At 47.6% G+C, this 26,381-nt stretch overlaps 3 protein-coding genes across 6 annotated transcripts; 2 read left to right on the forward strand and 1 right to left on the reverse strand.

The window, feature by feature from the left end:
- Window positions 1-63: 63 nt before the first annotated feature.
- Window positions 64-14,592, forward strand: si:dkey-220o5.5 (actin filament-associated protein 1-like 2). The gene is made up of 15 exons (XM_067231167.1): window positions 64-186; window positions 4,552-4,680; window positions 4,949-5,067; window positions 7,808-7,904; window positions 8,134-8,342; window positions 8,568-8,744; window positions 9,519-9,611; window positions 9,749-9,836; window positions 10,848-11,059; window positions 11,491-11,621; window positions 11,785-11,905; window positions 12,008-12,098; window positions 12,990-13,156; window positions 13,933-14,043; window positions 14,454-14,592. Exons 1-15 carry the CDS (start codon window positions 171-173, stop codon window positions 14,478-14,480), a joined length of 1,788 nt encoding a protein of 595 aa, XP_067087268.1. The 5' UTR covers window positions 64-170; the 3' UTR covers window positions 14,481-14,592.
- A 914-nt stretch (window positions 14,593-15,506) lies between these two features.
- Window positions 15,507-23,456, forward strand: fhip2b (FHF complex subunit HOOK interacting protein 2B). Its single transcript, XM_067231166.1, has 17 exons — window positions 15,507-15,646; window positions 16,352-16,430; window positions 16,981-17,150; window positions 17,450-17,554; window positions 18,019-18,138; window positions 18,332-18,559; window positions 18,799-18,995; window positions 19,169-19,286; window positions 19,479-19,555; window positions 19,710-19,902; window positions 20,415-20,575; window positions 20,799-20,933; window positions 21,030-21,120; window positions 21,227-21,370; window positions 21,560-21,700; window positions 22,165-22,265; window positions 22,457-23,456. Exons 1-17 carry the CDS (start codon window positions 15,596-15,598, stop codon window positions 22,557-22,559), a joined length of 2,214 nt encoding a protein of 737 aa, XP_067087267.1. The 5' UTR covers window positions 15,507-15,595; the 3' UTR covers window positions 22,560-23,456.
- nudt18 (nudix (nucleoside diphosphate linked moiety X)-type motif 18) lies at window positions 23,450-26,111 on the reverse strand. 4 transcript variants are annotated; one of them, XM_067231169.1, is made up of 4 exons: window positions 25,877-26,111; window positions 25,417-25,601; window positions 24,779-24,992; window positions 23,450-24,605 (listed from the first exon to the last, which is right to left on the reverse strand). In XM_067231169.1, exons 2-4 carry the CDS (start codon window positions 25,561-25,563, stop codon window positions 24,001-24,003), a joined length of 966 nt encoding a protein of 321 aa, XP_067087270.1. In that variant the 5' UTR covers window positions 25,564-25,601; window positions 25,877-26,111; the 3' UTR covers window positions 23,450-24,000. The 4 variants fall into 4 exon arrangements, with proteins under 4 accessions (XP_067087270.1, XP_067087272.1, XP_067087269.1 ...); XM_067231171.1 differs by having other exon boundaries at window positions 25,417-25,624; XM_067231168.1 differs by having other exon boundaries at window positions 25,417-25,651.
- Between the last annotated feature and the right edge of the window lie 270 nt (window positions 26,112-26,381).

Genomic DNA, 26,381 nt, shown 5'->3' on the forward strand with positions numbered 1-26,381 from the left:
GAGTGACTTTGAAGAACCGTTCTAATGATCTTGGATTCAACGGGACGAGCGACAGTTTTGCTGCTATCACGTTAACCTGCGACAGTAGCCCGTTAGAGAGAAGAGTCAATCTGGACACCGCTATGTCATCTGGACAGGAGAGAAACTTGAAGCTTTGAGCATCGTCAGTTATGGACAAACAGAAAGGTATTTATCGCAATCTGCACAATTTGTGATTTAGTCTGCTTTATTCATAGTAACTGCAAGGTCTATAATGGCACTTATTTGAAATGTTGCTGAATACAACATAAAAACATCCTTATTCTATATATTATCCTTGATGATAAACACTCATTTTGCAGCTGTTTTGATATTTTCGAAAGGACAGACGCTGCAGGCTCTGTTCATTTGAAATACTTTAGTTAAATTTTAGAATACCTTTCTGTAGTTTTGATCCAACATGATTATCAACTTTATTAATCATTAGGCTACTCATAATTTCAAACAGCTGCAAGATAATCATAACTATAGCAACAGCAGCATCATCTGACGTTAGATCCCGAAGTAAGACATTCATTTCATCGCTTCCAGACAGTTTTCTCTTCTTTTTTTTGCCTTTCTAGTCTTTAGTCTTTATCATTGTAATGGAATGTGTGTAATAACAGAAGTAAAGCAATCGGAAATACCCTCCTCCTGCCGCTACAACCAAACCCCTGGAGACATCCAACGGGTTTGTTTATCTTAGGGTAAAGTCTGGCCACTGACTGTTCAGTTAACTTTGAGCAGCTCCAAAGCAAATGGACTACGTTTGGGTTTCTACTGCACTAATAGTTTTCTCAATGGCCCCAAAGTAACCCTGTTTGGAAACATCATGACATCATGGATAGTATTACAACCGGGCATACACACACACACACACACACACACACACACACACACACACACACGCACACACACCCACACACACACTCACTGCTACAGTAGGTGAAATCCACGCCAAAACTATCCGAACAACATCCCCCCTCACCTCTCTCTCTCTTTCTCTGTCCACATCTTCATTATCTCCTCCCCTCTGCAGTGAGAGGGAAACAGATCTAGGTTAGAGCTTCTCCCCCCTAGGCTGACAAGATACATACGCACACTGAGTTTCTCAGATGGACTTCCCATGATAAACTTCCCTTCAGTTGTCCCATAGCTGCACCTCTTGACCAAACACTCCTCACAGATAAACTTGATATCAGAAAGGGTCTGTATTCTCGCTGTTGTTGTTATTTGCTGTGTTCAGCTTGACAGCTGACCCTGTCACACAGCCACAATCTTTGTAGGCTGCTGCTACAGTATGGTGTAGTCTACGTACGTGGGTGAGTGAGTGAGTGAGTGTGTGTGTGTGTGTGTGTGTGTGTGCGTACAGTTCCACAGACATCAAAGACAGCAGGGCCCAGCCCAGGGCCCATAGCAGAAGCAGGAAGTAGTGTTGATGTTAGCAGATCAACATTCCACTCTCATTATTGCTAGATTTCACCATCACCACACACACAGACACCCACACACACATCGACCCCTGCCCACTACAGGGCCCTGCACACAGAGGGTGGCTAGAGCAGATCAGTGTGTGCACTCCTCTGCCAGCTTAAGATGTGGGAGGTCCTGAGATCCGGCCTGCTTCCTCCTCGGGCTCCATGGTCCTCTCTTGTGCTGGAGGTGGGCGGTTGAAACATCTCTGTAATGTCGAATATGCTGCCCTGAAGCATTAGTTTTGCTAATAAGTGAAACGTAAATGCTCCCACTGAGGGCAACGTGACTGCTGTATAATGGACTTTAGTGGCGCCTGTTTGGTTTCAGCATCTCTGTGAATGGGCTCTGTGTGTGTGTGTGTGTGTGTGTGTGTGTGTGTGTGTGTGTATGTGTGTGTGTTGTGTAACAAGTGGTTACCTTGGATGAAACAAGAAGACAGGGTTGTCTCTGTTTTATGGAGGAAGAGGACTTGGAGAGCTTTGAGTTCTGTGCTGGGAGCCTTACATCTACGGATGTTTATAGGTGAGGACTTCTTTTAGCGGTCAACCACCATCTTCATTCACTCGCCGGGAGCTACATCGCTACATAATAAAGCTCCTGAACTTTGAGTGTGTGTGTGTGTAAGCAGGAAATGTCCAGACAGGAAAAGATGTCAATGGAACGGATCATCTCTCTCTCTCTCTCTCTCTCTCTCTCTCTCTCTCTCTCTCTCTCTCTCTCTCTCTCTCTCTCTCTCTCTCTCTCTCTCTCTCTCTCTCTCTCTCTCTCTCTCTCTCTCTCTCTCTCTCTCTCGACTCATCTCTATTTATCTTAACCTCCACGAAGGGGAACACTACCTGGGGAACACTGCCCGGCCCTTGACCAGCGTCTAGAGACTTCCCCCCTAGACACTGTCGGATGTATCCAGCTGTGACCACTAGTGCATGATGCCGGGGCACAACCCCGGCCCAGTGCATGCTGGGAGAGGCCTGTAAGCCACACACAGAGAAGGACTGTATTCTCTGTTTGTTCCCTGAGCTGAATGTTAACCAGGTTAACTGACTGTTTGTCCAGTTCTCGCTTCTCCTGTCACATCTGTCTGGGCTGAAGGTCGGAACGTGTTCTCACACACACAGGAACGCACGCTCAGACACACGCACACACCAATGCATGCTCACCAATGCACGCACACACAAATCCACGTACGCTCACCACACACACACGCAAGCACGCACACAAACACAGGCCAATTAATACAAGCTGTCCGTACACACAGGCAATGTGAAAATAGCTACTGTATTTGAGTAAAGCCAGTCGTCTTACACTCGCTGCTGTATTTAATTATTCCAGAAACTCTTACTAGTGCCTGGTTTTTAGGTAGCTTGGGTTAGAGAGCTGGGGACAGTTGGGATTGATTCGATGATACCACCTGAAAGCACCAGGGAAAGTCACAGTGTGTTGTGCTGAGAAGCGCATCCTCTTTGTGTCCAACTCCATCACAGCTGTGGATGTCTCTGTTCGCCTGGTCTGATGCATGAATGATGAATCTCAACAATTCAGAATGGGATTTTGAGGGCTACATTCAGGCCTGTGTACTCAGTTTGTGTGAGAGAGAGGGAGGAAGAGAGAGAGAGAGAAAAGGAGAGAGACATAGAAAGAGAGAATTTAAGGCCTGGGGTGGTGGGTGGTGTGAGAGAGAGAGACAGAAAGAGAGAGAGGAGGAGAGAGTGAAATGCCTGGGGTGGTGGGTGAAAAGAGAGACAGAGAGACAGAGAGAGAGAGAGAGGCCTGGGCGGTGACAGAGAGAGAGAGAGGGGGGGGGGGGAGATGATAGGGCTGTGGTCTCCATGCCGCCCAGCCAGGCCTCTGAGGCCTCCTGTTCATACAGCTGATGAAGGACCATTCAGGATGTCATGACTGGGGCCTTGTTTGATCCTGCTCATGCTGTTGTTGTGGCTGCATGGGGTTCCCTCCATCCCCCCCCCCCCCCCCCCCCCACCACCACCTCTCTCGATGTAAACACACACACACGCACACGCACACACACAACAACACACATCCACATGCACATGCATCCGTGTGCCCACACACACCACAAACACTGATACATTAATGGGCGGGTGTGTGGGACAAAGAGGCTCTCTGATTGGCCCCCTACGCTCTATAAGGGCTCTGTTGACTGTTGCAGCTGAATTGACCTCCCCAGAGTGAAAATACAGTTACCGTAACTCAATGTCTAAACTTCCAACTAATCACAGCTCTCTCTGTCTCTCTCTCTGTGTATCTCTTTCTCTCTCTGTGTCTCTCTCTCTCTGTCTCTCTCTCTGTGTATCTCTTTTCTCTCTGTGTCTCTCTCTGTGTCTCTCTCTCTGTGTCTCTCTCTCTGTCTCTCTCTCTCTGTGTATCTCTTTCTCTCTCTGTGTCTCTCTCTCTTTGTCTCTCTCTCTCTCGATGTCACACATACTCTCTCACACACTTGTACGCACACACACACACACACACACACACAGGCACATAAACATACGCATACAGAGATCTCCTCCTCACTTCATACCTTGATAAGTGAGTGGTGTTTGAGTCCTGAAGTTTTAATGAGATTATCATAAAACCACCAAACCAAAACGATGTGCTGAAGGCATCAGGAATCTTGTGACGAGTGTGTTTGTCTCTCGTTGTTTCTGTAATGCAGGTCATGAATCTCTCCTCAGCTCATTAACGAGCCTCTTCTTCTCCATCTCCCAGATTAGCTTCAACATTAAGTTCAGCGCTGTGCCAACAGTGCTCATCTTAATCAGCACTTTACTATTTACGATAAACAAGGTTTAACTGACACAAACACATCTAATTGATGAGGAATGTGCACTCTGTTTTTCAAAGTTTTTCCTATTTGGGGATTTGTGAAGATCTACATACCTGTGTTCCAGCTGTCCTGCTGATGAGTAAAAACTTGACTGTCAATGAGGAGAAAGTACATAAACACAGGAAAGGTGAAACCACAGACAGACAGACAGACAGACAGACAGCTGACGTTATTGGTTCTCTAAGATCAGTGTTTGACATCACATCCTGTGTTTGCAGTTTTGACCCGGCTGATTTCAGACCTGCAGTCCTTCCTGGCAGTGCTGGACAGTGAGAACCTCAGCTACATCGCTCAGGCCCAGAAGAAGTCCATCTCTGAGCTGGTTTCCAAGCTACAGGACACTCCTGGTAAGTTACAGTTGGCCAACAACATACTGTAGCAGCAATGACACTCATAGCTAGGACACCACTACAATAGGCCAATAAACAGAAGCACAGGACACTCCTGGTAAGTTACTGTTGGCCAACAACATACAATAGCAGCATTGAGACTCAGAAACTCATAGCCACGGAATACTAATACAGCAGGCCAGCAACAGAAGTACAGGACACTCCTGGTAAGTTACTGTTGGCCACCTTACAGCTACCTCAAATCCCTGTTGCTCATATTTTCCAGTGGAGGATGCTGAGTACATGATCATGAGCTGTCCGTCAGGGGCTCCAGCCAATGATCTCAGGGACACCCCCACAGACCCCGCCCCCACCCAGGAGCTGTCCTCCTTTACACGGAAAGGGGTGAGTCTCCACTTCCTGCTCTGTCATGTCAACTTCCTGTTCTGTCATGTCAACTTCCTGTTCTGTCCTGCAAACCCGTGTTTCTCAGCCTATGAGTCGACGGACCAGAATTTGTCCCAAGGATGAAGATCACGGAGATGTTTGACTAAAAAAGCACAGAGTACATCAGTGTAGGCTACAGTCCAAACTGGATGGTCCCCAAGAAAACAAAGACACCATCAAGACAATGAATTTACTGTATCCCTGTGACAAAGCCACAACATCTATCGTTAGATTATCTGAGGATGATATGCTCAGTGCTACCTCTCTCAATATCTCCCTCACACACCCCAGCGAGGTAAAGAGCTGCCTTTATCTGTAGATGGACTGGAGAGAGATGGTTCTAAGTGGAGTAAAGAGAAGCTGACAACCACAAGTCACAGACAGTGAGGCCTGTCTTCAGACCTGAGGGGACCAGAGAGAGAGGCTGAGAGAGAGAAAGAAAGTTATAGGGAGGAAAGAGAGAGTAGAAAGGAGAGAGAGTTACAAGGAGGCAAGATGGAGAGAGAGAGAGAAAGAGAGAAAGTTATCATAAGGCAAGAGAGAGTAGAAACGAGAGAGAGATTGTAGTAGGAAGGCGTTGTAGCTCATGTCATGGTTTATTTTCAGGTCACAGCCTCCCGCCACCAGCCTGCTCCCCGAACCATAATGACAAGGCAGGGAGTCGTGGCCGTACGGCTGGATCAGCCGGGATAGGGGGAGAGGGGGTGGGTGGGGGAGGAGGGGGAGCAAGAGAAGGGGGGTTGTGATGTGGCTGGCTAATGACAGGCCCTCTGTCCTGCTGAGGTCTGGGGGGGTCCAGCCATATGGTGGGGAACTGTGGGGGTCAGGGGTCAAACTCCTGCCGTTAACAAGGGCTTTTCAAGTGGCCGGGTGTCGTATACGCACACACACACACACACACACAGACACACACTGGTTCTCCTGTGTGCCGCTCTGCTCTATCCAAGTTAGCTAAACAGTCAGTCCATGAACAAATGATCTCGCATTCACACACACACACATATATACACACCGGTTCTCCTGTGTTTTGTTATACTCTGTGAGAGTAACCCCCCCCGCCTCCCCTCCCCCTCCAGCAGCACCAGTATCATGGGAGTTGTAATTATTGTCACTCAGGATTTCAAAGAGAGGAGAGGACAGTTGGGAAGGAAGGCAGGAGGGCAGCTGTATCTACCAACAGGAAATGTTGTGTATATGAGAGAGGCCATCTCTTCCTCATCTGTAACGCCATTGGCTGAGAGTGAGCCGGCGAAAGGAAGTGGACGTGATTACATCTGGTGTACGTGATGGAGTGATAGAACACCCACATGGAAGGAGAGGGGGAAGGAGAGAGGACAAACTGTGCCAGGCAGACAGAGACCCTCGGGGATCGGAGCTCACAAACACACGCACTCACACAGACACACACAGACGCACACAGACACACACGCACACACACACACACACACAGGGAGCACGAGTCAGAAGCCCTCAGAGACCTCGTAGCTCAACAGCAGCCTTCCGCTGTCGACACACGCAGACGCTGGAATAACTACTGAGAAAAACACACCGACACACACACACACAGACACACACAGACACACACACACACACCCAGACACACACATACACAGACCCTCAGCCCCAGAATAAATGGCCCTTATGAGGGGACCCTGTGAGAGGTAGCAGCTATGTTTACAGTTTGAAATCCTGCCAGATATTCTCTCTGTAATTCACTCAAGACCTTTATTCATTCCAGCAGCCGTTTGAGTTTGTGTAGCAACAATGGGCTTTAGGAAGCTCTGTACTCGAAGCAGGCAGCTCAGAAGTGGCTGGAGGTCAGACCACACGGGGAATGACTACAGATGATCTGAAGGTCGTCGTCCTATATAGAGGCATGATGATGATGATGATGCTGGTAACGATGATGATATCTCTCTTTTTCTTTCTCCAGCTCCCTCATTTTCCCACCTCCCTACCCTCTCCTTGCCTTTTTTCGCTTTCTCTCTCACTCCTCCTCTCTCTCTCTCTTGTCCTCTCTCTCTCTCCCTCTCTCTGTCTCTCTCTCTCTGTCTCTCTCTCTCTGTCTCTCTGTCTCTCTCTCTATCTCTTTCTGATGCCTGTAAAGAGGGAAGAATGTGCAGCAGAGGACGTTTACAAGCGGCCCTGATGTCTCCTACTGTTTCATGGTTTCAGCTGGCCTTTCTTTGTTTTTTTCCTTTCTTTTTTTCTTTCTCTTCCTCATCCTACTGTTCCCAGTTTACCTCCTTCTCTCTCTCTCTCTCTCTCTCTCTCTCTCTCTCCCTCTATCTCTCTCGCTCTCTCTCTCTCTCTCTCTCTCTCTCTCTCTCTCTCTCTCTCTCTCGTTTCTCTCTCGCCCTGTTTTTTAAAACAACACTCTCCCCCTCCTCCTCTTCCCAGCCCTCCTCCTTCTTTTTGCATGTGTCCTGCTTGACCTTCTCTCTGCTCTGACCGGTTAAAGTGTGTGTTGCGTGCAGCTGACCTCAGTCTGGCTCTCTGACCTCGACTATTACAGTCTGGCTCTCTGACCTCGACTATTACAGTCTGGCTCTCTCCCTGGTGTACTTTAACAGAGGATATGAGCTGACCAGCTGGTCTTAGCGCATGATGTCGATGACATGAACTGTGAGGACACACACACACACTCTATCATGATGGCTACTACCTGTTGTAAAGATGATGACTTCTTGTTTGTCAGATCCATGGTCCTGTAGTCCCGCCCCACCCCCCTGGCGGTCTGGATGACAGCTGCTATGAGGAGGCGGAGCCCTTCGTTCCAGACAGTCAGCACGCAGGTACCTAACACACACACAAACACACTAGAACTAGATAGGAGATAAGCTAAAGAATGTGACCTGTGTGTGTGTGTGTTTCTGCATGTGTGTGTGTGTTTCTGCATGTGTGTGTGTGTGTGTGTTTCTGCATGTGTGTGTGTGTGCACGTGTGTGTGTGTGTGTTTCTGCATGTGTGTGTGTGTGTGTTTCTGCATGTGTGTGTGTGTGTGTGTACGTGTGTCTCTTTCAGACAAAGCAGACTCAGACAGCAGTCACTACGAGTCGTATGGAGAAGAGGAGGAGTTTGTGAAAGACAGGGCCCACTACATCCAATGGAGCGCCTCCCAGCCCTGTCTAAGGCCCGCCCCCGAGTCCCGTATCTGTGGTTACCTGTGGAGGAAGAAGTGGCTGGGCCAGTGGACCAAGCAGCTGTTCCTCATACGCAACAGCTCCCTGGTGGTGAGTCATGCCCCAGGGATCTGAACCAGGTCCCCTTCGGTACCACGATACCAAGAGGCCTTCGGGCTCAAGTCAGTGAACAGTTGCCTTGTGAGGTTTCAAGCCACAGAGAACAGATCGTAGCGCAACTCTCTCCATCCATCTCTCAGTCACTGAGACAGGCAGTATGCTACTGTATCTCTGACCTTCCCTGTCCCCCCCCCCACCACCTCCTCCTCCCCTCAGTGCTACAAATGTGCCAAGGACTTGCAACCCCAGCTGGAGCTGAACCTGCAAGGGTGTCAGGTGGTCTACAAGTCCAAGCACAACAAGAAGATGCAGCACGAGCTGAAAGTGGTTGCCGGGGCCGACACGGTGGTGATGGGCTTCAACAGCTGCCAACAGGCCGAGGACTGGAGGAAGGTAAGAGCCAGGGTGTGGGACCATGGACAGACAGGCAGACAGACAGGCAGGCAGGTAGACAGACAGGTGGACAGGCAGGCAGGCAGGCAAGGCAGACAGGTAGACAGGCAGACAGGCAGACAGACAGACAGACAGACGAGAAACAGGCAGGCAGGCAGGTAGACAGGCAGGAAGACAGACAGGCAGGCAGGCAGTGGGGAAGGAGTGGTTCTAAACTCCTTGGTTTAGAACATGGCATGAAACTACAGACAGGCTTGGAGGGAGGATGGGGATGGGGATGGGGAGGGGGAGGGGTAGAGGTGGCGGGGGTGTGGGGGGGATGTTAGGGGTAATGGAGCACATTCGCAGAAGCACACATGGAGGAAGAGATGGAGGAAAATTGGAGGCCAAGACAGTGAGAGAACTTGAGAAGGAGATGAGCTGGAGAGAGACAGACAGGCAGTCCTGACCAGGAGTGGCTGACCGACACTGTGGTAGTTGTGGATTCCCAGTTTCGTTCATTTGTAGATTGGAGAGGACAGAGGGAGGAGCAGGAGGAAATTCCATTCAGAATGGGTAATGCCACGATTGTACAAACAGCCCAACCAGTTGTAGATAAATTCTCTTATCTCACGAGGAAGTATGTTACTGTCGGACCGCATTGGGGACACTGGGAAAACGCCCGTGGAATTCTGTCTTTTCACTATGCTATTATCCTTTTGAATTTTAACCACCAGGATTGGTCCTGTGTATGACTCCTAACCCCTCTGATTGGTTGTCTGGATGATTCTGTAGATCATTGAGGAAGTGAGTGGGTCGGTGTACTGTGAGCTGGAATCCCAGAGCTCCTCGTCGCTGCTGAAGTGTGATAGGCTGGAGTCTTGCAGGGTGAGGCTGGGGTGCGGGCTGGGGTGCGGGCTGGGGTGGGGGCTGGGGTAGGGGCTGAGGTGGGGGCTGAGGTGAGGGATGGGGTTCTGGGGTGTCTTTCTGCATCTCTCACACTCTCTTGTTTTCCATTTTTGCAGTCAAGCTCGTTCCTTCACACAGACTCAGAGGAGGAGAAGTTGTCCAGCCTGCCCTCTGCCCTCAGCAGTCTGGACATCAAGGAAAAATGTAAGAACAGGCGTCTGTCTGTCCGTCTTCCCCCCTCTCCCCTCCTCTCCTCTCCTTTCCTCTCCGCTCCCCTCCCGTCCCCTCCGCTCCCCTCCCCTCCTCTCCTCTCCTTTCCCCTCCTCTCCCCACACCTCCCCTCCCCTCCCTTACCTTCCCCTCCTCTCCCCTCCTCTCCCCTCCCCTCCCCACCCCTCCTCTCCCCTCCTCTCCTCTCCCCTCCCCTCCTCTCCTTCTCTTCTTCTCTTGCCCCCAACCTAACCAACCCCAGTAAAGAGAACCCACAATTTAGCTTGAACCACTCCTCTGGCCGAAAAGCAATGCTGAAGGAAAGACTACCACAGGAAGAAACAACCTCAGAGCATTGAGATGAACCCCATGAACTCACTCACTCTGAGCCTGAACAATATAAACAAACCCCTCTGTTCTACCTTTCCCCCCCCTCCACCTAACCCTGGCATGGCAGTCTATCAATACCTCCATCTAGAACAGCCCCATGGGAAATAAAAATGTCATCAGAGCCAGCAGCCTAACACAGACCGCTATTGTTGGCTCATTAGCGTGGTGTAGCTGACAGCAGGCCCGCCACACAGCAGGAGCTGACACAACACTGTGGCACATTGTCAGGGTGGATTCCTGGGGAATTCAATTGTCACCTCTGGCAGCATTCAGCCCTTGGCTCAGACGGGCATAAACTGGGGAAGCACGAGGCTTGTTAAGACATTACACTGTCAACGTATGCACAAGTAGTGGGGAGTCAGGTGGCTAAGCGGTTAGGGAATCGGGCTAGTAATCTGAAGGTTGCCAGTTCGATTCCCGGCCGTGCAAAATGACGTTGTGTCCTTGGGCAAGGCAATTCACCCTACTTGCCTCGGGGAATGTCCCTGTACTTACTGTAAGTCGCTCTGGATAAGAGCGTCTGCTAAATGACTAAATGTAAATGTAGTTAGGATGTTAAGCTTGACGGCTAGAATTACCATAACCTCTCTCCCTTTGCGTCTCTGATTGGTCTAGGCTACCTGAACGTGCTGATGAGCTGCCAATGGCAGAGCCTGCTGTGTCAGGTGGAGGCGGGGCAGCTGAAGATGTACTGTGACGAGGGCTGTGAGGAGAGCCCCCAGTACACGGTGCAGCTGAGGGGCTGCGAGGTCCGGCCCGGCCCAGACACCCCCAGCTCCTACCGGATCACCCTGCTCCAGCACGGGGACCAGGTGGCGGTGTTGGAGGTACGGGGGTCGGGTGGTGGTGTGGCTGTTGCTGCTGTTGTTTATTGTTTATTGTTAAAAGGATCCCCATTAGCTGTCACCAAGGTGGGACGAGCTAATGTTCCTGGGGTCCAACAAAAAGAGAAAAAAATTCAAATTCAATCACTTAACATTGATAATTTAAAAGCAGTAAATATTGTAGACATCATTATAAACATCATCAGAAATTATTCAGAATATGTTGTTGTTGATGTTGTTGATGTTGCTGTTATTGTCTATTTCCTTTTATTGGTCTGTGTCTTTTGAATCAACCACAAGCCAGGCTGGAGTATTTGTGCAGCCAGTTAACCAACATGAGACATTACCGCCGAGTCAAATCGAATCAAATCAAATTAATTTGTAAAGCCAGAGTCCACATCAGGTCGCACTGAGTCTGTCCTTCCTCTTCCCAGGCGAGCTGTGCGGACGAGAAGGAGCGTTGGGTGCAGCTCCTGCAGGATGGCAGCACCTCACAGGGCCCGCCCGACCGCCTCTGTCACCATGACAACACCTCACAGGACCTCGATGCTGGCGGGGCCCTCAGGTGACGAATTTGAAATAATCGCTTTTAATGACGATTACAGGTGCGCACACTTTCGTGTAGCACTTTGTTGGGAGTACGAACTCTTTGAGGGATAGTGCCCGTTTCGTGATGTCAGACTGTTCTGTCTAGGGATGAATCCATTGAATGCATTTTCTCTTTCCAGTGGCCTGAAGACTCGAAGATTCCCCACGTCTAACGCGTACATGGACGACCCCTTTCAGCAGATGAGTGCAACAGTTCATTCGCAACCCATCTACTCCAACAGCTCAATTCTAGAGCACATGGTAAAGTCCAGTCTGGGGGGTTAAATCTGTGATGCAGGAGTTCAACCTGCTAGTACGTGAGACCAGATGATTATAATATATCAATGTATGTTGTCTTTTCAGTTCCAGAATTCTCATAAGGTTGCCAGGGGCGACTCTGTCTCATCCAGGGATTCCGTCACCTACAGCAACAATGAAATCTTCTCCAATCACAGTGAGTCTTGCTCAATACAATACAATTTAGATTGAAAAGCAATTTATTTTAGACTTTATTAAAACCACTGGCAAAGAGTGCTAGGTCACTCTGGGAACTTAACAACAAAGATGTCAGAGCAGACAACCATTTGCTTCCTCTCCTCTGTTAAAAACATGTGATTTGGGGAAAATTATGTGGCTGCACTTAAGATGTTAATATACCCGTTCTCATGAGTTTTCTCCTTTAAAAATGAAATGTTTTTCCAACATCTGGCTCACATTAGGGAAGTGTCTGTATAATGACATGGTTGTTATAACGTATTCTCTACAGACTTTTCCTACATCTGTACAAACTTTTTTTTATTGCATGGGCTTTGGGCTTTGTTTCAGTGTGATCATTGGTTTAAACACTTCTCTGTTCCTATTCATAACCAATAACCAAATAGAAAATAATTGAAAAAATAGAACAGAAATAGAATAGAAATAGAATAGAAATAGAATAGAAATAGAATAGAAATAGAATAGAAATAGAAGAGATTAGAAGAGAATGTGACTGCCCTAGAGGCTAAGCAAAGCCGCATCTCCTTTGGCCAACTGCAGTAGGTCTACTTAATGTTCTTCTTTATCCAGCCAGCTTAAGAGTCCCTCTCTGTGTGATGGAGGTTTAGGTTTCTCCCCCTCATATGGTTGGAGCCCGGAGAATTCTGGTGGTTAGCTGGCGTTCCTGGGGTTTGGTTGTAGCACAGTCCTCATAGTATAAAATCCTTTTAAGACTTCTTGAAAAACACTGGATATACAGTAATGTTTTCCTCTCTCCCTGCAAAGCTTCCATAACTATGGAATGTGTCTCCAGTGACTGCAGTTCAAGTTTATGTTTGTGTGTGTGTGTGCGTGTGTGTGTGTGTTCCAGGTACGAAGGTGTGTGGGGTGGAGCGGAGTGTGCAGAAGCTGGACCTGACAGGGAAGAGGAAGGTGCAGTTGAGGGCGGGGTCAGAGATGAACCTTAACACAGCGGGGAAGACAAACAAGCGCACCTCTTTCAGACAGTCACTGGCCTTCTGTACTGAACGGGCACAGGTACGTGACACACACACACACATACACGCACACACACACACACATACACACACAGGAGGTCAGAAAGATGTTCCTAAACAACCCCACCTAAGGGAGTAATTTTGCCCTTGTCTGAAGTTCCCCGTCCTTGTCTTTGAACCAGGGTGCAACTTCATGTGGGTGAGGTAGTATCTTGCTGCCACCTACAGTTCACAATATGTATCACAGACTCAAAAACGTCAACAAAATTGCCTGGCCTCCCTCTCCTTCACCTTGATGTAATTACAGAGTATGTGAAATGTTCTCCGACTTCAGATAAAGAGAGCTGAGTGGTTAGATCAAAGAGGAGTCTGTAGCTGTCATTACCCTCAGTTACCCTGCCGTGGCCTTCCCTGGAAGACTTTTACGGGCAGGGCTGACTGATCCTCTGTAAACAAACCGAGTATAATGAAACACAAGCTGCATGTCACAGGGCCCATTGTATAGCCAACCCTCCTCCAGCTTTAGATACATGGGGATGTGTGCAGCTCAGCCGAAGAGCATTTGACTGCAGATCAAGATGCCCCATGTTCAATTTCCCCCTGTATGTCATTTTGGATACAACTGTCTGCTGAATGAATGAATGTCAGGGTTGGTTGTTTATGAGCTGCCTGGACTCGGCTGAGTTTCCATCACACTTGAATCTGGAATAGCGATGACAGGTCTGGTTGCGATGCCACAAACCCAACTCTGCTTTAAGGAGCCGATAATCATCTCCCTTCTTCTGTGACTCGACTGTGTTTCAATTTGTTCCCCAGGGTGGGTTCTTGACCCCTTTGCTGCGGCGGACAGCGTCTGCGAAGAACTCTCTGAAGAGAGCTCCGTCCTCCATCTTCATAGAGCATGGCAAGGTGTTCCAGAGGAGGAAGGTATGTCTCAGACACAAACACACAGTAACAGGGTAGAAATATCCTGTCACGCTGGTCTTACTCCACCCCCCTGACCATTTTCCAGAGTTATTTCACAGTACTTAAAAGCAGTCATATGATGCCACTTTGACATTATCTGTTCTTCACTGTCTCTGTTTGGAGTGGCAATTTGGCGAATTAGCCTAATTATCTTGTAAAGCTGACCTCGTCAGAGTTTGTGCACATTCCCGTGGGGCCACCCTGAGAGAAGAGCGTAGTATGATGAATGATTCATGTTACGGGATGCCTGGCTGATCAACTACCCAATGGTCTTGAATGTTTTCTTCTATGGTTTTAGTCAGTAAATTATTCTCATCTGTGATCATCTATTGTCAGAGTCTAAGAGTGTTTGTTGTTTTCTCGTTTTGCAGGAGTGGGAGACAAAGGCTTCAGCCTGACTCAGGCTATCTTGTCAACATGGATCATCTTGTGAAGAACTACCTTGTACACATTCCCTGATTTGTCTTAGTATATATTGCACTGAACATAATATTACTGTGCATGTGGAACATGCACACCTCTTTGTATTGTATTTTGGTTTTTGGGTACTTTTGTATTAATTGAATACAGCACCTCAATAATGTAGGAATCTCCTGTCTATTTTCTACTCTTTATATCCTTGTCTTTGTAAATGTCAACCTTCCAAGATGATAATCTTGCTCTTGTAATAGGTCCCTTTTGTCCATTAAAACAGCTGCATTAACAGCAGGAGACACCCGTTATTGTTTTCTCCTGTGATGTTCTGGTGATTCTGGTTCGTGCTTTGTGGAAGCCTGTCTCAGGAATTCAGGGTCGTTTAGGTCTTCAGTTAGAGGAACACCTTTAAATTGTTTTCTCTCTAACGCAAAGTAACCTATGCATTATTGTAACTATGTAGGCTATGTTTGTGTCCACAATCATCGGAGTGGACATCGCACTGGTCTGACCACTGATTACGATAAACGTTCAGTTCATGTAGCCTACAGCACGATGGCATATAAATGACATAGGCTACGCGTTGTGTAGGCTATACAACTTCCTATAACTGAAACAGCATAGTTATTAAGTCAACACCGTGCACATATGTCTGGAAAATAATTTTAATGAAGGGTTTCTAACCATGAACTATCACTGCAATGTTTGGCAAGGCTGAAATATTTAATTTTTGACTGGTCTAAATGTAAATGCGGTCAACCGATAACTGTGGTAAAAAAAATAAAATACACTAATTATCTAAACATCTTTATTAAAGATTTTCTGTATAAAATAATTTGTGCCTTTTTTTATGTGTATTGTATACTGAAATATTTGTTTGGATGAGGTTCATATTATGCCAGGATTAAAAAACGAATTTCTATTGCTTCCAGCCAGTCACCTTTCTGTCGCCGTAGACAACCCCCCTGTCAGAACAGGATCCCTGACTTTGTCAACATGGATCGGCTGTCGTTTTGCTGATCCCATGTTGCTAGATAAAAGTATATGTTATGCAGAAATGTATTTCATTAGCTAGCTCCTGTCTATATTGAAAATCGCGATGGACATGTTTAGTAAACTTACGAGTTTATTTCAGCAGGCGTTGGAAACGGTGAGCATTCTTGTTGACACAGTTAGAATAGCTAGTCAGTGTCAATTGTCCTGTCTAGCTTGGCTAGCTATTTAACCTATCTATCCAGCATTTACAGTGACTACATATTACACATTGTTGACATGTTTTCATTGATTGTTCTTGCCATGTTTGACTGTCAAGTGCCTTGACAAATAAAACGTTGTAGCAACAAGTTGCCCGGTGCCCAGAATTACTTAGGTAGCTCTAGGCTAACTGACAACAACTCGACACTACTCTCTACGCGTTAGCTAGCCAGCTAGTTTAGCCAGAAGTGTGGATTTGGCGTTTTTGTCAATGTCTAGCTAGCTAGAATTTCACCAGTTTGATTCTGCATTTTCCTGTAGGTCATATACAAATATATATTAATATGAAGGTCGAGAAGATGGTTAATATCAAATGATATTGTTATGAAGAAGTTTGTTGACAATGAGGTCGAGGGCTAGCTATCTTCTTCCCTTGCTGTTGTGCTGGCTCATTTAGCTCACGTGGAACCCCCAGGCACATTCCAACAGGTGGGTTTGGCAGCTGGGGTGGTGGTTGTCCCGGGGTAAATTCGCAGACAGCAGTAGGAAGCCTAGGTCATAAACAGTGTCCATATTTCATAGACGGGTCAATGTAACACCCACATTGCATCAAATTGACAGTTTGAGTTGAGAAATTACACCATGTTCCTTGTTCTTTCAGAGAGAGCCCTCTGTTAATCTGTTAGACTCGTTCGTGGACCACTGGAAAGGAATCACCAATTATTACATCGTAACTAATGGTAAGACACTTGCAAATCAAGATAACAATGTTTCCATAAGTAAAACATGTACAATATTTGCTCTTGTATCAACCATTGACACAGACAGTTTTGAGATATCACTCTTACAGTGGAGTAGTGCTTGACACTTGTCCCTCTGTATGTGAAAACGATTTCTCCTATTCCTGCACGATTTTTCAAAATGTCTCCGTTTGATCATTCACTCGCATCTGAATCCACTGAGCACGCTTAATATGTTTGTCATGCACCCAAACGATTTCAGCCGTGAAACAGCCTACTTCTGTAGCAGCTGAGCGTGTATTAAAAGCGTTATGGGGCGCTTGGGAGTCAGTTGGCTGAGCGGTGAGGGAGTCGGGCTAGTAATCCGAAGGTTGCCAGTTCGATTCCCGGTCACGCCAACTGACGTTGTGTCCTTGGGCAAGGCACTTCACCCTACTTGCCTTGGGGGAATGTCCCTGTACTTACTGTAAGTCGCTCTGGATAAGAGCGTCTGCTAAATGACTAAATGTAAAATGTAAATGTAAATGTTATGCTGTTCCCGGTTGTTCAGATGAGACTCAGCCTGTGAAGCAGACCGACATCCCTTGGAGGCTGAAGCAGATGCTGGACATCCTGGTGTATGAGGAGGGGGAGCAGGGCCTGGAGGAGACAGGGCCCTGCATGGAGTACCTGCTGCAGCACAAGCTGCTGGAGACACTGTGCACCCTGGGAAAGGCACAGGTTGGGGCGAAACGCTGCTGTGCCCTGTGCTGTTGCCCTACTCTCTCTCTCTTTGTCTCTCTCTTTGCCTCTCTCGCTCTCACTCTCAATTTCTGTATCTTTTTTTGCTCACACTCACTCTCTCTCTCTCTCTCTCTCTCTCTCTCTCTCTCTCTCTCTCTCTCTCTCTCTCTCTCTCACACACACACACACTCACACTCACACTCACACACACACACCTAACACATTACACACACACACACCGCACAACCTAACACACACACACACACAGTAACATATCTCTTACTCTTTGTTCCCAGTACCCTCCAGGGATGAACCAGCAGGTGCTGATTTTCTTCTCCAAGTTGCTGACTCAGATCCAGAAGCCTGTCCTCCACCTCATCAATATCTACAGGCCAGTCCAGGTAGGCTGCAGTCCTGTACTCAGAGCTGTCTGTAGCTAGTTCAGGTGACATTTAACATTAGATTTGTATTTAGTAGACGCTTTTATCAAAAGTGACCTAGAAGTAATGCATGTAAAAAGTAAAGTGAAAGCTCAAGGATCAGAAGTGCAACAGTATTTTATTAGTCGGAGCAGAGATGGAGCAGCCTGAATTTACTAGACACAGCACAAAGTAACCACATGTCGGGACCAGGCACAATGAACAATATCAACATTGCATGCCTGAATAACTCAGTTATTCCAGAAGTACTCCCTACCCCCCCCCCCCCCCCCCCATCCTCAACAATCATCTGACATGTAGTCGCATAGACACGACACCATGTTCTAGAATAACCTGAAGAAAAGTCTGAGATCTGATCACTTTGATATAATTACTTTAACACATGGATCTGATCTACATCCTCTCTCCTGGTGTGGGTTCAACAGAAGCTCATCCGACTGTGTGGACTTCCTGGTTCCCAGGCAGAGAAGGAGGAGGCTCAGTTCCTATTGGTCGTCTGCTCCAGAATTAAACAGGACCCCTACATCCTCAACTACATTTTAGAGGTGTTTAAACACTTCCTCAACTAACCTGTCTTTAGATTTACCCTCCACACTCCCCATACTATCATACCTCTACACCCCAACATGCTCAGGCCTCGGACACACTATTATTAAAACACTTTTACACGTGTAATAGATGTTATGGAGTCATTATTAGGACTTTGACCATGCTGTCCTGTCTGTCTCGATCCTGCAGATTACGCAAGACATGCTCTCCAAGAGGTCTAACTCCACCTCTGAGGAGAAAAGTGACGCTTCCAACGAAGAGACAGTGCCTTCTGACCAATCACCCTCCTCAGCCTCCACCCCAAGCCAATCAGAATCTACAACTCCTAGCCCTGGTCCCACCCCTTCATCTCCCTCCATCCCTCCTCCTGACAACACAGGCCTCATCCATGTTCTGATGCACTTAAGCGGGAGCCAGGTGTGTGTGTGTGCGTGTCAGTGCAAGCTCTCTTACAAACCAACCAACAGAAATTCAACAGAAATTCATCTGAGGTTTAAAGTGAATGATGGGCATAGCTCAGTTGTTGTAGAGCGTTTGACTGCAGATCAATTGTGTTGCAGGTTCCAAAATCCCCCTGTACTTTGCTTCGGGGAAAAGCTTCAGCTGCTAAAATTACCATAATTTAGTCTTCTTCTGTTGGTCATCGACTCCTCTAGAAAAGTCGAGTGGCCCTGAAGGCCTATGAGAGCCTTCTGCTTCTCACCAGCGTCCAGAGAGAGGAGACCCTGAAGGTTCTGGCTGAGATGACTCCACTCTGCCCCCTGCTGGCCGGGAGGTTGTGTGAGCTCTACAGCCTCATCCCCTCCAGCCTGGACCCAGGGGACATCCTCAGCCTCCCACACACACACTGGAGGTGAGGGGAGGGGGGAGGGGGTAAGGGAGGACTAAAGGAATCAGGGATAGAAGTATAAACAGAGATGTACAGATAAGTGATAAATCTACACTGTCTACTATTATGATGTTATTGATGTTTTTCTAAATGTCGTGTTTGTAACTGTTGTTGTTAATGATGTTGTTGTTCCTTAGCACACAGTTTTCCCAGGGCGGTACTGAAGACACTGCGTCATTTCCTGGAAGTGATGTAATGGAGAGATTCTTCTCCTGGCTGGACTACCTGGATCACTTGATGAAGGAGGCACCAAAAGTAAGAAACTCACCATGGTCCTAAAGCACTAAGAATATACATCCTTGTTAACCTTCAGGTATGTTTGTAAAAAATTGGTAAACAGTGGCCCCTTATGGACAGTAGACTAAATGTATTTTGTCCCATCCCTGATAGATCTAAGGCATTTTATGAGGAGGTTGGATCCTGTTTTAACTTGTGTTCTTCTTCCAGATTCTAGCTGTGAAACTGGCCAGTGAGATTCACCAGCAGCTGCTTGTCAACAAACTGCAACCTCAACTGCTGCAAATGTGAGTTGACTCCAGATGAATGCTAATGTAGTTAAGAAAGCATAGCTGTACCATGCCTGCTACAAGGGTGTGGACTGACCCAGTCTGTGTCCAATATCATGAGTGTAAACAAACACAGCATTGCTATTGACGGTAAAGTGCGTGTGTGTTTTAGGTCCGAGGCGGGTGTGTTGGTCGGCACGGCGCTGCTGTGTTGCGTTGTGCGTCGCGTCCAGTCCGCCGCCCTGCTGGACGAGCTGGTGAGCTACATCCTGGGCCATGAGACGGAGGGAGAGCTGCGACTGGACACGGAAACCCACGTCCTGCGCTACCACCTCATAGAGCACTGTGACCACATCTCTGATGAGGTAGGGCGTGGCCATGGCTGTGCTGGGTGTGGCTCAGTGGGAGAGCATTTCACTCTGTTAGTTAAGTGATCCCATCTATGATGGAAAGCTATGGCTTAGGCTAAAGTTAAAGCTAGGCTAGGCTAAGGCTAAGGCTAAAGATAGGTCAGGCTAAGTTAGAGTGCCGCTAAGGTAGAAACGCGCTATAGAAATGCAGTCCATTTAGGTTAGGCTCGTAGGCTAAGTCTAGACTTAGTCTGAAGCTAGGGTGACGCTAAGCTAGGCTTTTCTGTGCTCAGTTGGCTTGTCGCCCTCTCAGCAGCAGTCTGAAGTTGGGATCCTCTAGCTGCGGCAGCGGAGCATTAGCGCATTTAATCCCTTAAATCCAGGATTGAAGAGAGACGACGAGGACAAACATTTCTTCACAGAGAACAGCTTCTGACTGCCCCCCCAATGCATACTCTCATCTGAATGACTGAATTCAACCTCCCAAAATATCTCTCTCCCCCTCCGTCCCTCCCTCTCTTTCCTAGATCAGCATCATCAGCATGCGTCTGTTCGAGGAGCTGCTTCAGAAGCCTCAGCGGGACATCCTGTCCAACCTGGTGCTGAGGAACCTGGAGGGTCGCTGCTACACCACACACACACCCGGGGACGACCGCCATCACCAGTACGAGGCTCTGGAGGACAGCGAGTGAGTTCACGTCCGCAATGTCACGTGTGGGGTCAGGTGGCTGAGCGGTGAGGGAGTCGGGCTATTATTCACCCTACTTGCCTCGGGGAGAATGTCCCTGTGCTTACTGTAAGTCGCTCTGGATAAGAGCGTCTGCTAAATGACTAAATGTTAATGTGTGTTAAAAGAGGCTGGGCGCTCTCCTCAGTGTGAAGAATCTTTCCGTGTGTGTGTGCGTGTCCAGAGAGCTGGAGGAGGACCCGTTCTTCACAGACAGCCTGTACCCTGACAGTGACTTCTGTCCAGACCAACTGCCCCAGCGCACCCCCTCTCTCTCAGGAGAACCCCCCCACAACCAGGCAGCTGACAGTGTCAACAGGTACATCCCCAGGGTGCTCCGCCACCAGGGTTGATGATACTGGGATATCACTAGTTGATGGTGACTAGAGTGTGTGTGTGTGTGTGTGTGCTACAGTTTCCTGTGCCTGGTCCCTCAGGAAGCTAAGTCTTCCCACCTCCTCCAGGGTGCAGGATACAACACCTACGTTCATGACGCTCACAAACTGGTGAGCACGTTTCCGAATTCGTACGACAGAGTGACACTAGTATCATGTTCCTTTGTGCATTACTTTCCACGTTGTTTTGAGACCTTACTTTTTGCTCCCTGCCTAGTTGAGAGATTGCACAGCACTCTCGCAGGGCTGGGATTGGCCAGAAACCCCTATCCAGTCCGATTCATCTGCAGTGAGTTCAGACTTCTTTGAGGGACACTTTCTGAAAGTCCTGTTTGACAGGATTGGCCGGATCCTAGAGCAGGTATGCTGTCTTGACTTGTGTACGATCTGCTGGTGTTGAGGGAGGTCACCTTGGTCTCATGACCTCAACGCATTCAATTCTGTTAGTGTGGTTTGAATAATGTTCTCTTTTTCTCCACCAACCCTCTCTTGCTCGCTCCATCTCCTTCCTCTCTCTTCACCCCCCCCCCCCCCCCCCCCCCCCCTCCAGCCGTATGAGTTGAACCTGCAGGTGACGTCGGTGCTGTCCAGGCTGAGCGTGTTCCCTCACCCCCTCCTCCACGAGTACCTTCTGGACCCCTACATCAGCCTGGCCCCCGAAGCCCGCTCGCTCTTCTCTGTCCTCATCAGGGTAACGTGATATCCCCATCCACATTCCTCTGCCTCGCTACCTTACTCCTCCCTCTCCCTCTCCCTCTCTTGTCCCTCTCACACGCTTTCTGACCTGGTCAGGGTGATAACGCCAGCCACATTCCTCTGCCTCGCTACACTTGTTTCTCTCACTCCTTTGCCTTCCTAAGACAACACCACTACCCAATCACCTCTCTCTCTCTCTCTCTCTCTCTCTCTCTGTGTTCTCTTTCAATCACTCTTCTGCCTTCATCAGATAACACCTCCACCCACCCACTTTCTCTCCCTCCCTCTCCTCCTCCTCTCTCCCTTTCCAACCAGCAATAACAATGCCGTCTGTGTTTGTTGCTGATGTTTCAGCGGGCCTTCGTGTGTCTCTGACCGCGCTGAGTGTTCTCTGTGTGTGAGTCTCTGAGTGTTCTCTGTGTGTGTGTGTCTCTGAGTGTTCTCTCTGTGTGTGTGAAGGTGATAGGAGAGCTGATGCAGAGGATCCAGCTGGTCCCGAACGTGACGGAGAAGCTGGTCCAGGTCCGGGGACAGCTGATGGGTCTGGAGGCAGAGACTGGGTCAGTAGTCAACAAAACTCTCTCCTGGTGTCTTCTTGGGCCTCCATCGTACAGACCAACCAGATAAGACCGTGGTCGAGCGAGTGTTATTTCATTAGCAGCTGTAGGGCACTAAATATGTATATATCACAAATCTGGCTGTCTTCAATCATATGATGAACCTCTCATTTGATCATGTGTGTGTGTTTCAGTGTGGATCACGTGACCCTACTGAAGGGAGTAATCGTTCTAGAAGAGTTCTGCAAAGAACTGGCAGCCATCGCCTTCGTTAAACTGCCCAGCGCCTCATACTGATCCTGGACAACTGGATACTCTTAACATGAAACAGTGATGTCACAGATACTTCACCCAGAACACTACGATGATAACGTGGACTCTTCAACAGAACACACAACAGCACATCCAGAACAGTCATCTCGATGGATTGTCCAGCGCTTCTAGAACCTTCTAGAACACTCTACTTCTCAATAGTGTGGATCTGAGGGGACTCGGATAGACATAATGTTTCTTTTGAATATGAGAAACTTCTTCCATGTCTGCTTTGTGAAACATGAAGGTGTTTTGATGTAGCCTTCGTGATGACAGACGGGTTGGTTCTGGACAAGACTACTGTCTTTGGACGGTACTAGAAAGCTTTTTATTGCATCAGTTGCACAAGTACTCTCTATACAATTAAGAGGACTGAGTTCAACTACAAAGATTGTCGACTATGACTACTGGTACTTTTCAGGATAGAAGAGACTTTAAAAGACAACCTTGCACATCTCTATTTAAAGTTTATTGTGAAGTCATAGATGTTTTAATTATCTTTTTATTTTGACTTTAATCTTATGTTTTTCATAGTAACTATGCAAATAATATTTTATTTATCTTAACCTGAATAATCGCTCCACCTCGTTGCCTGAGAGCCCGTACATGCAGTAGACCAGTGTGAAGCCAGACTCAGAGAGAAGATGTCTGTGTTCATGTGTAGTTCCTGTCCGTGTCTGTCCTTTGATGTGAGCTGGTCTGTGTTCCCCTCCTAAACTCAGACGGGGGCTGGAACAACCACTCACATTCGATCTTTAAAGCATGCTCCAGTTTTCCAGAGAGTTGTAGCTGTACATTTTCAACTCTCTCATCAAATACAATCATGTGAGTGTGACATCACAGAGACGTGTCAGTTGAGACACTATAAAACATCTACTTTGATTTGGGCTATTGTTTATTATTGGATTGTTACTGTTTTCTTGTCCGTGCATAGATAGTGGTGCATACATCATGACAATTAGCCATGAGGGACGGATTAGATTGCTTATAATACGTTTTGCACAGGTGTAATTTTTTTGTTCATATGTTTCAGTCTATTCAACCATTTAAATATATACAATCATTCCAAGTTAGTTAAAGAATATACGTTAAATACATATTAATAGTTAAAAAGTATGTTTAAACAGCTTATGTTTTATGTTTCCATAATCTCATAAAGATTCTTTGTAGTCTTTCCCAGTAGGCCCTACGTCAGTTTCAATCACAGACGCAGGATCACATGACCAGTTACCTGAAGCAGCCTTTTCTGTCAGTATGGACTTAAATAACCTTTGACCTCTGATACCTTTCCTCACTAACAAGCAACCTCTTTTCAGTCATGCACGGTCTTATACAGTATGGTCCTAGAGCCCATGCAGCCGTCAGAAGTCTGCGTCCGCAGGATCCTTTAAGAAGGAAACAGAACCCATATTCTCTCTGTCCTCCATCAGTACAGACTGTGTACAGGCAGGAGCGACACGTCCTTCAACCTCTCTAGAATATTGTCCCTCAGAGGCTGTTTGTCCACCTTGTACCACTGGTAGCGGGGGCTCTCCACCAGGGGGGGCTGGTCAAGTGGCGGGCCATCGCTGTGCAGCAGGGAGGCCAGCAGGTTGAAGCAGAGCCCGTCTGTCGTCCCCGGGACCCGGCCGTTATGCTGCAGACTCAGCAGACCCCAGGTCTCAATGTCCATCTGGTAGTAGGAGGAGGGCATGGCCTCCTGGACAATCACGTTGGCCGCCCAGGTCACCGTGTGGGTCTTCAGGGCCACGGCCACGGGGAGGTGGGGCCCCCTGGTGCCCACTAGGCTCACCAGTAGCCAGAGCTCCTTGGCTGGACTGGTGAAGGCCAGCAGCAGCCTCTGGACCACCACGTGGCAGGGCAGGTCGATGGGAAGCACGGTGGGGTGCCAGGCCTTCTGCCGGTACTTCAGCCCGGCGTTGATGAGACGCATGATGTCCTGGCCCCGCAGGGGGAGGGGAGACTCCTGGTCCCACCACCCCGCCTGGAGGGACTCCGCGTCTGCCTCCTTCAGGGTCTTCAGGGAGCCTCCTGGAACAGACATGGGAGAAACGTGAGGATTCGCTTTTCGTATTTGTTCATCTCAACATTTCAGTCTGAATTTCAGAAATATCAGTTGAATATAATTCATTGGACAGGTGAACTCAGGTAATTCCTCAAAAATGGAGTCTTGAATGTTTATGTATTAGTTCAAGAGGTCAAACCTGTGATTTCTGCCAGGAAGGCAAATCTGATCCACTGGGGCCCCTGTTCCTGAACCAAGAGCAAGGTTATTGGCTGGCAGTCAAAGCCTGCCTCCTCCTTTACTTCCCTCTTCATGGCTTCCTCAATAGTCTCCCCTTCCTCCATCCTTCCGGCTGGCAGGTACCACTGCTTTAAGCAGTCTTGCTTTGCCTCCTGCACGACCAGGACCTCATTCTACATGTAGAGAGAGGGGGGAAAGAATGAGAGAGAGTTAAATGTACAGGGTGTCCTAAATGAGTAATAAAGAGATAGTAGATCGATAGTTCAGTTACAAATTCAGTTCAGCTACAAAACAATCTGTTCATTACAGGTTTTTTTCAAAGGCTTCCAAAGCTGCATTAAGCTGTAGTCTGTCAGAACTACAATTAAGTTGTCACTGAAGCTTGAGGCGTATAGTGTCAGGCAGGGCCGGTCCTTACTATAGGCGACATAGGCAGCCGCCTAGTGACACTTAGCCTGGTGTCAGGTCAGTAAGCTATCTAATGACCTTAATAGGGGAATATATAGCCGGTTAAATTCAGATCTTGTCCTTACGAAGGGGTGAACACACGATTGCACCGAATGCAAAGTGTAGCTTAGCAACAGTACTACTACCCACCTTTGAGTTGAAGATAACTGCGCTGACTATGTATGTGACGGTCTTTCTCAGCACGACAGGTTTGACTTTATCCGGTGCTGAATCAAACTCGGTCACTTCCAGTCCTTCGCCGTTCAGAATTGTCTCCAGTTCTTCATCCACCGACATGTCAGCTACCGTCGCAACGGGACAATCCTTTCCCTGGACTTTGTGTAGAGACACCCACCCACTGAGTCAGACGAATATATATTGATATCTGTCAAATATACAAAAAGCAGAGCGAGAAGCTAACTAATAGCAGCTTAAGCTTACGACTAGTCAAACATAGCCTATCTTAACAACAACAGACGCGTTAGCTGAGCTACAGTAATATATTTACAGTACGGAACATCGACGTTACCGTTTGCACAGTAGCTCCACTTACCATTGTAATTATTCTCACTGCTCTCATAAGTACAAAAGTACGAATTAAAGTACGAACCTTCAAAGAAGGGACATCTATTTCACGGCTTGTTTGACAATTCACTTTTACTGTAGGTTACTGCTTCTTGTTGACAGATCATGACAGAGCCTCCTGCTGTTCGGTTACGGTGAGTCTCCAGCCAACCAATCACTAGCAACTGGTCAGTCATTGGCTTACTGTACTAGAGCTCACAATACAACATAGCTTTTTTTTTTTCCTTTTAATATATTTAACTTTCTTAAGGATGTGCAGGGTAATTCAGACTGCATGTCATTTCACATCGTATTCAAGTTTATACTTGAATAGTAATAATTATATAATTTCATACTTTCTGGGGAATACATTTTGAGACTGGAAATCCAAAACTGGTAAAATTTCTTAGAAAAATACTCACCATCACATTTTGTATTAAGAGGAAACGTAAATAAAACTGTATCAGGAAGTAATTAGAATATAAGTCGTATGTTGGTGTCACGAGGACGCAGAAAGGGGGATAGCTACGTACCAGATGGACATTAAGCGC

This window comes from Osmerus mordax, chromosome 28 (genome assembly GCF_038355195.1).
Source record: "Osmerus mordax isolate fOsmMor3 chromosome 28, fOsmMor3.pri, whole genome shotgun sequence".
Lineage (NCBI taxonomy): Eukaryota > Metazoa > Chordata > Actinopteri > Osmeriformes > Osmeridae > Osmerus > Osmerus mordax.

Bases quoted from the DNA above. Each gene is read 5' to 3' on its own strand.
- si:dkey-220o5.5 (XM_067231167.1), top strand. The intron at 7,905-8,133 runs GTACCTAACACA...TGTCTCTTTCAG, and splicing joins TCCAGACAGTCAGCACGCAG to ACAAAGCAGACTCAGACAGC. The intron at 8,343-8,567 runs GTGAGTCATGCC...TCCTCCCCTCAG, and splicing joins TACGCAACAGCTCCCTGGTG to TGCTACAAATGTGCCAAGGA.
- fhip2b (XM_067231166.1), top strand. From the start codon at position 15,596: ATGGACATGTTTAGTAAACTTACGAGTTTATTTCAGCAGGCGTTGGAA. The intron at 17,555-18,018 runs GTAGGCTGCAGT...TGGGTTCAACAG, and splicing joins ATATCTACAGGCCAGTCCAG to AAGCTCATCCGACTGTGTGG. The intron at 19,556-19,709 runs GTGAGTTGACTC...TGTGTGTTTTAG, and splicing joins CAACCTCAACTGCTGCAAAT to GTCCGAGGCGGGTGTGTTGG.
- nudt18 (XM_067231169.1), bottom strand. From the start codon at position 25,563: ATGTCGGTGGATGAAGAACTGGAGACAATTCTGAACGGCGAAGGACTG. The intron at 24,993-25,416 runs GTGGGTAGTAGT...CTCTACATGTAG, and splicing joins CAGTTATCTTCAACTCAAAG to AATGAGGTCCTGGTCGTGCA. The intron at 24,606-24,778 runs GTTTGACCTCTT...TGTCTGTTCCAG, and splicing joins CTTCCTGGCAGAAATCACAG to GAGGCTCCCTGAAGACCCTG.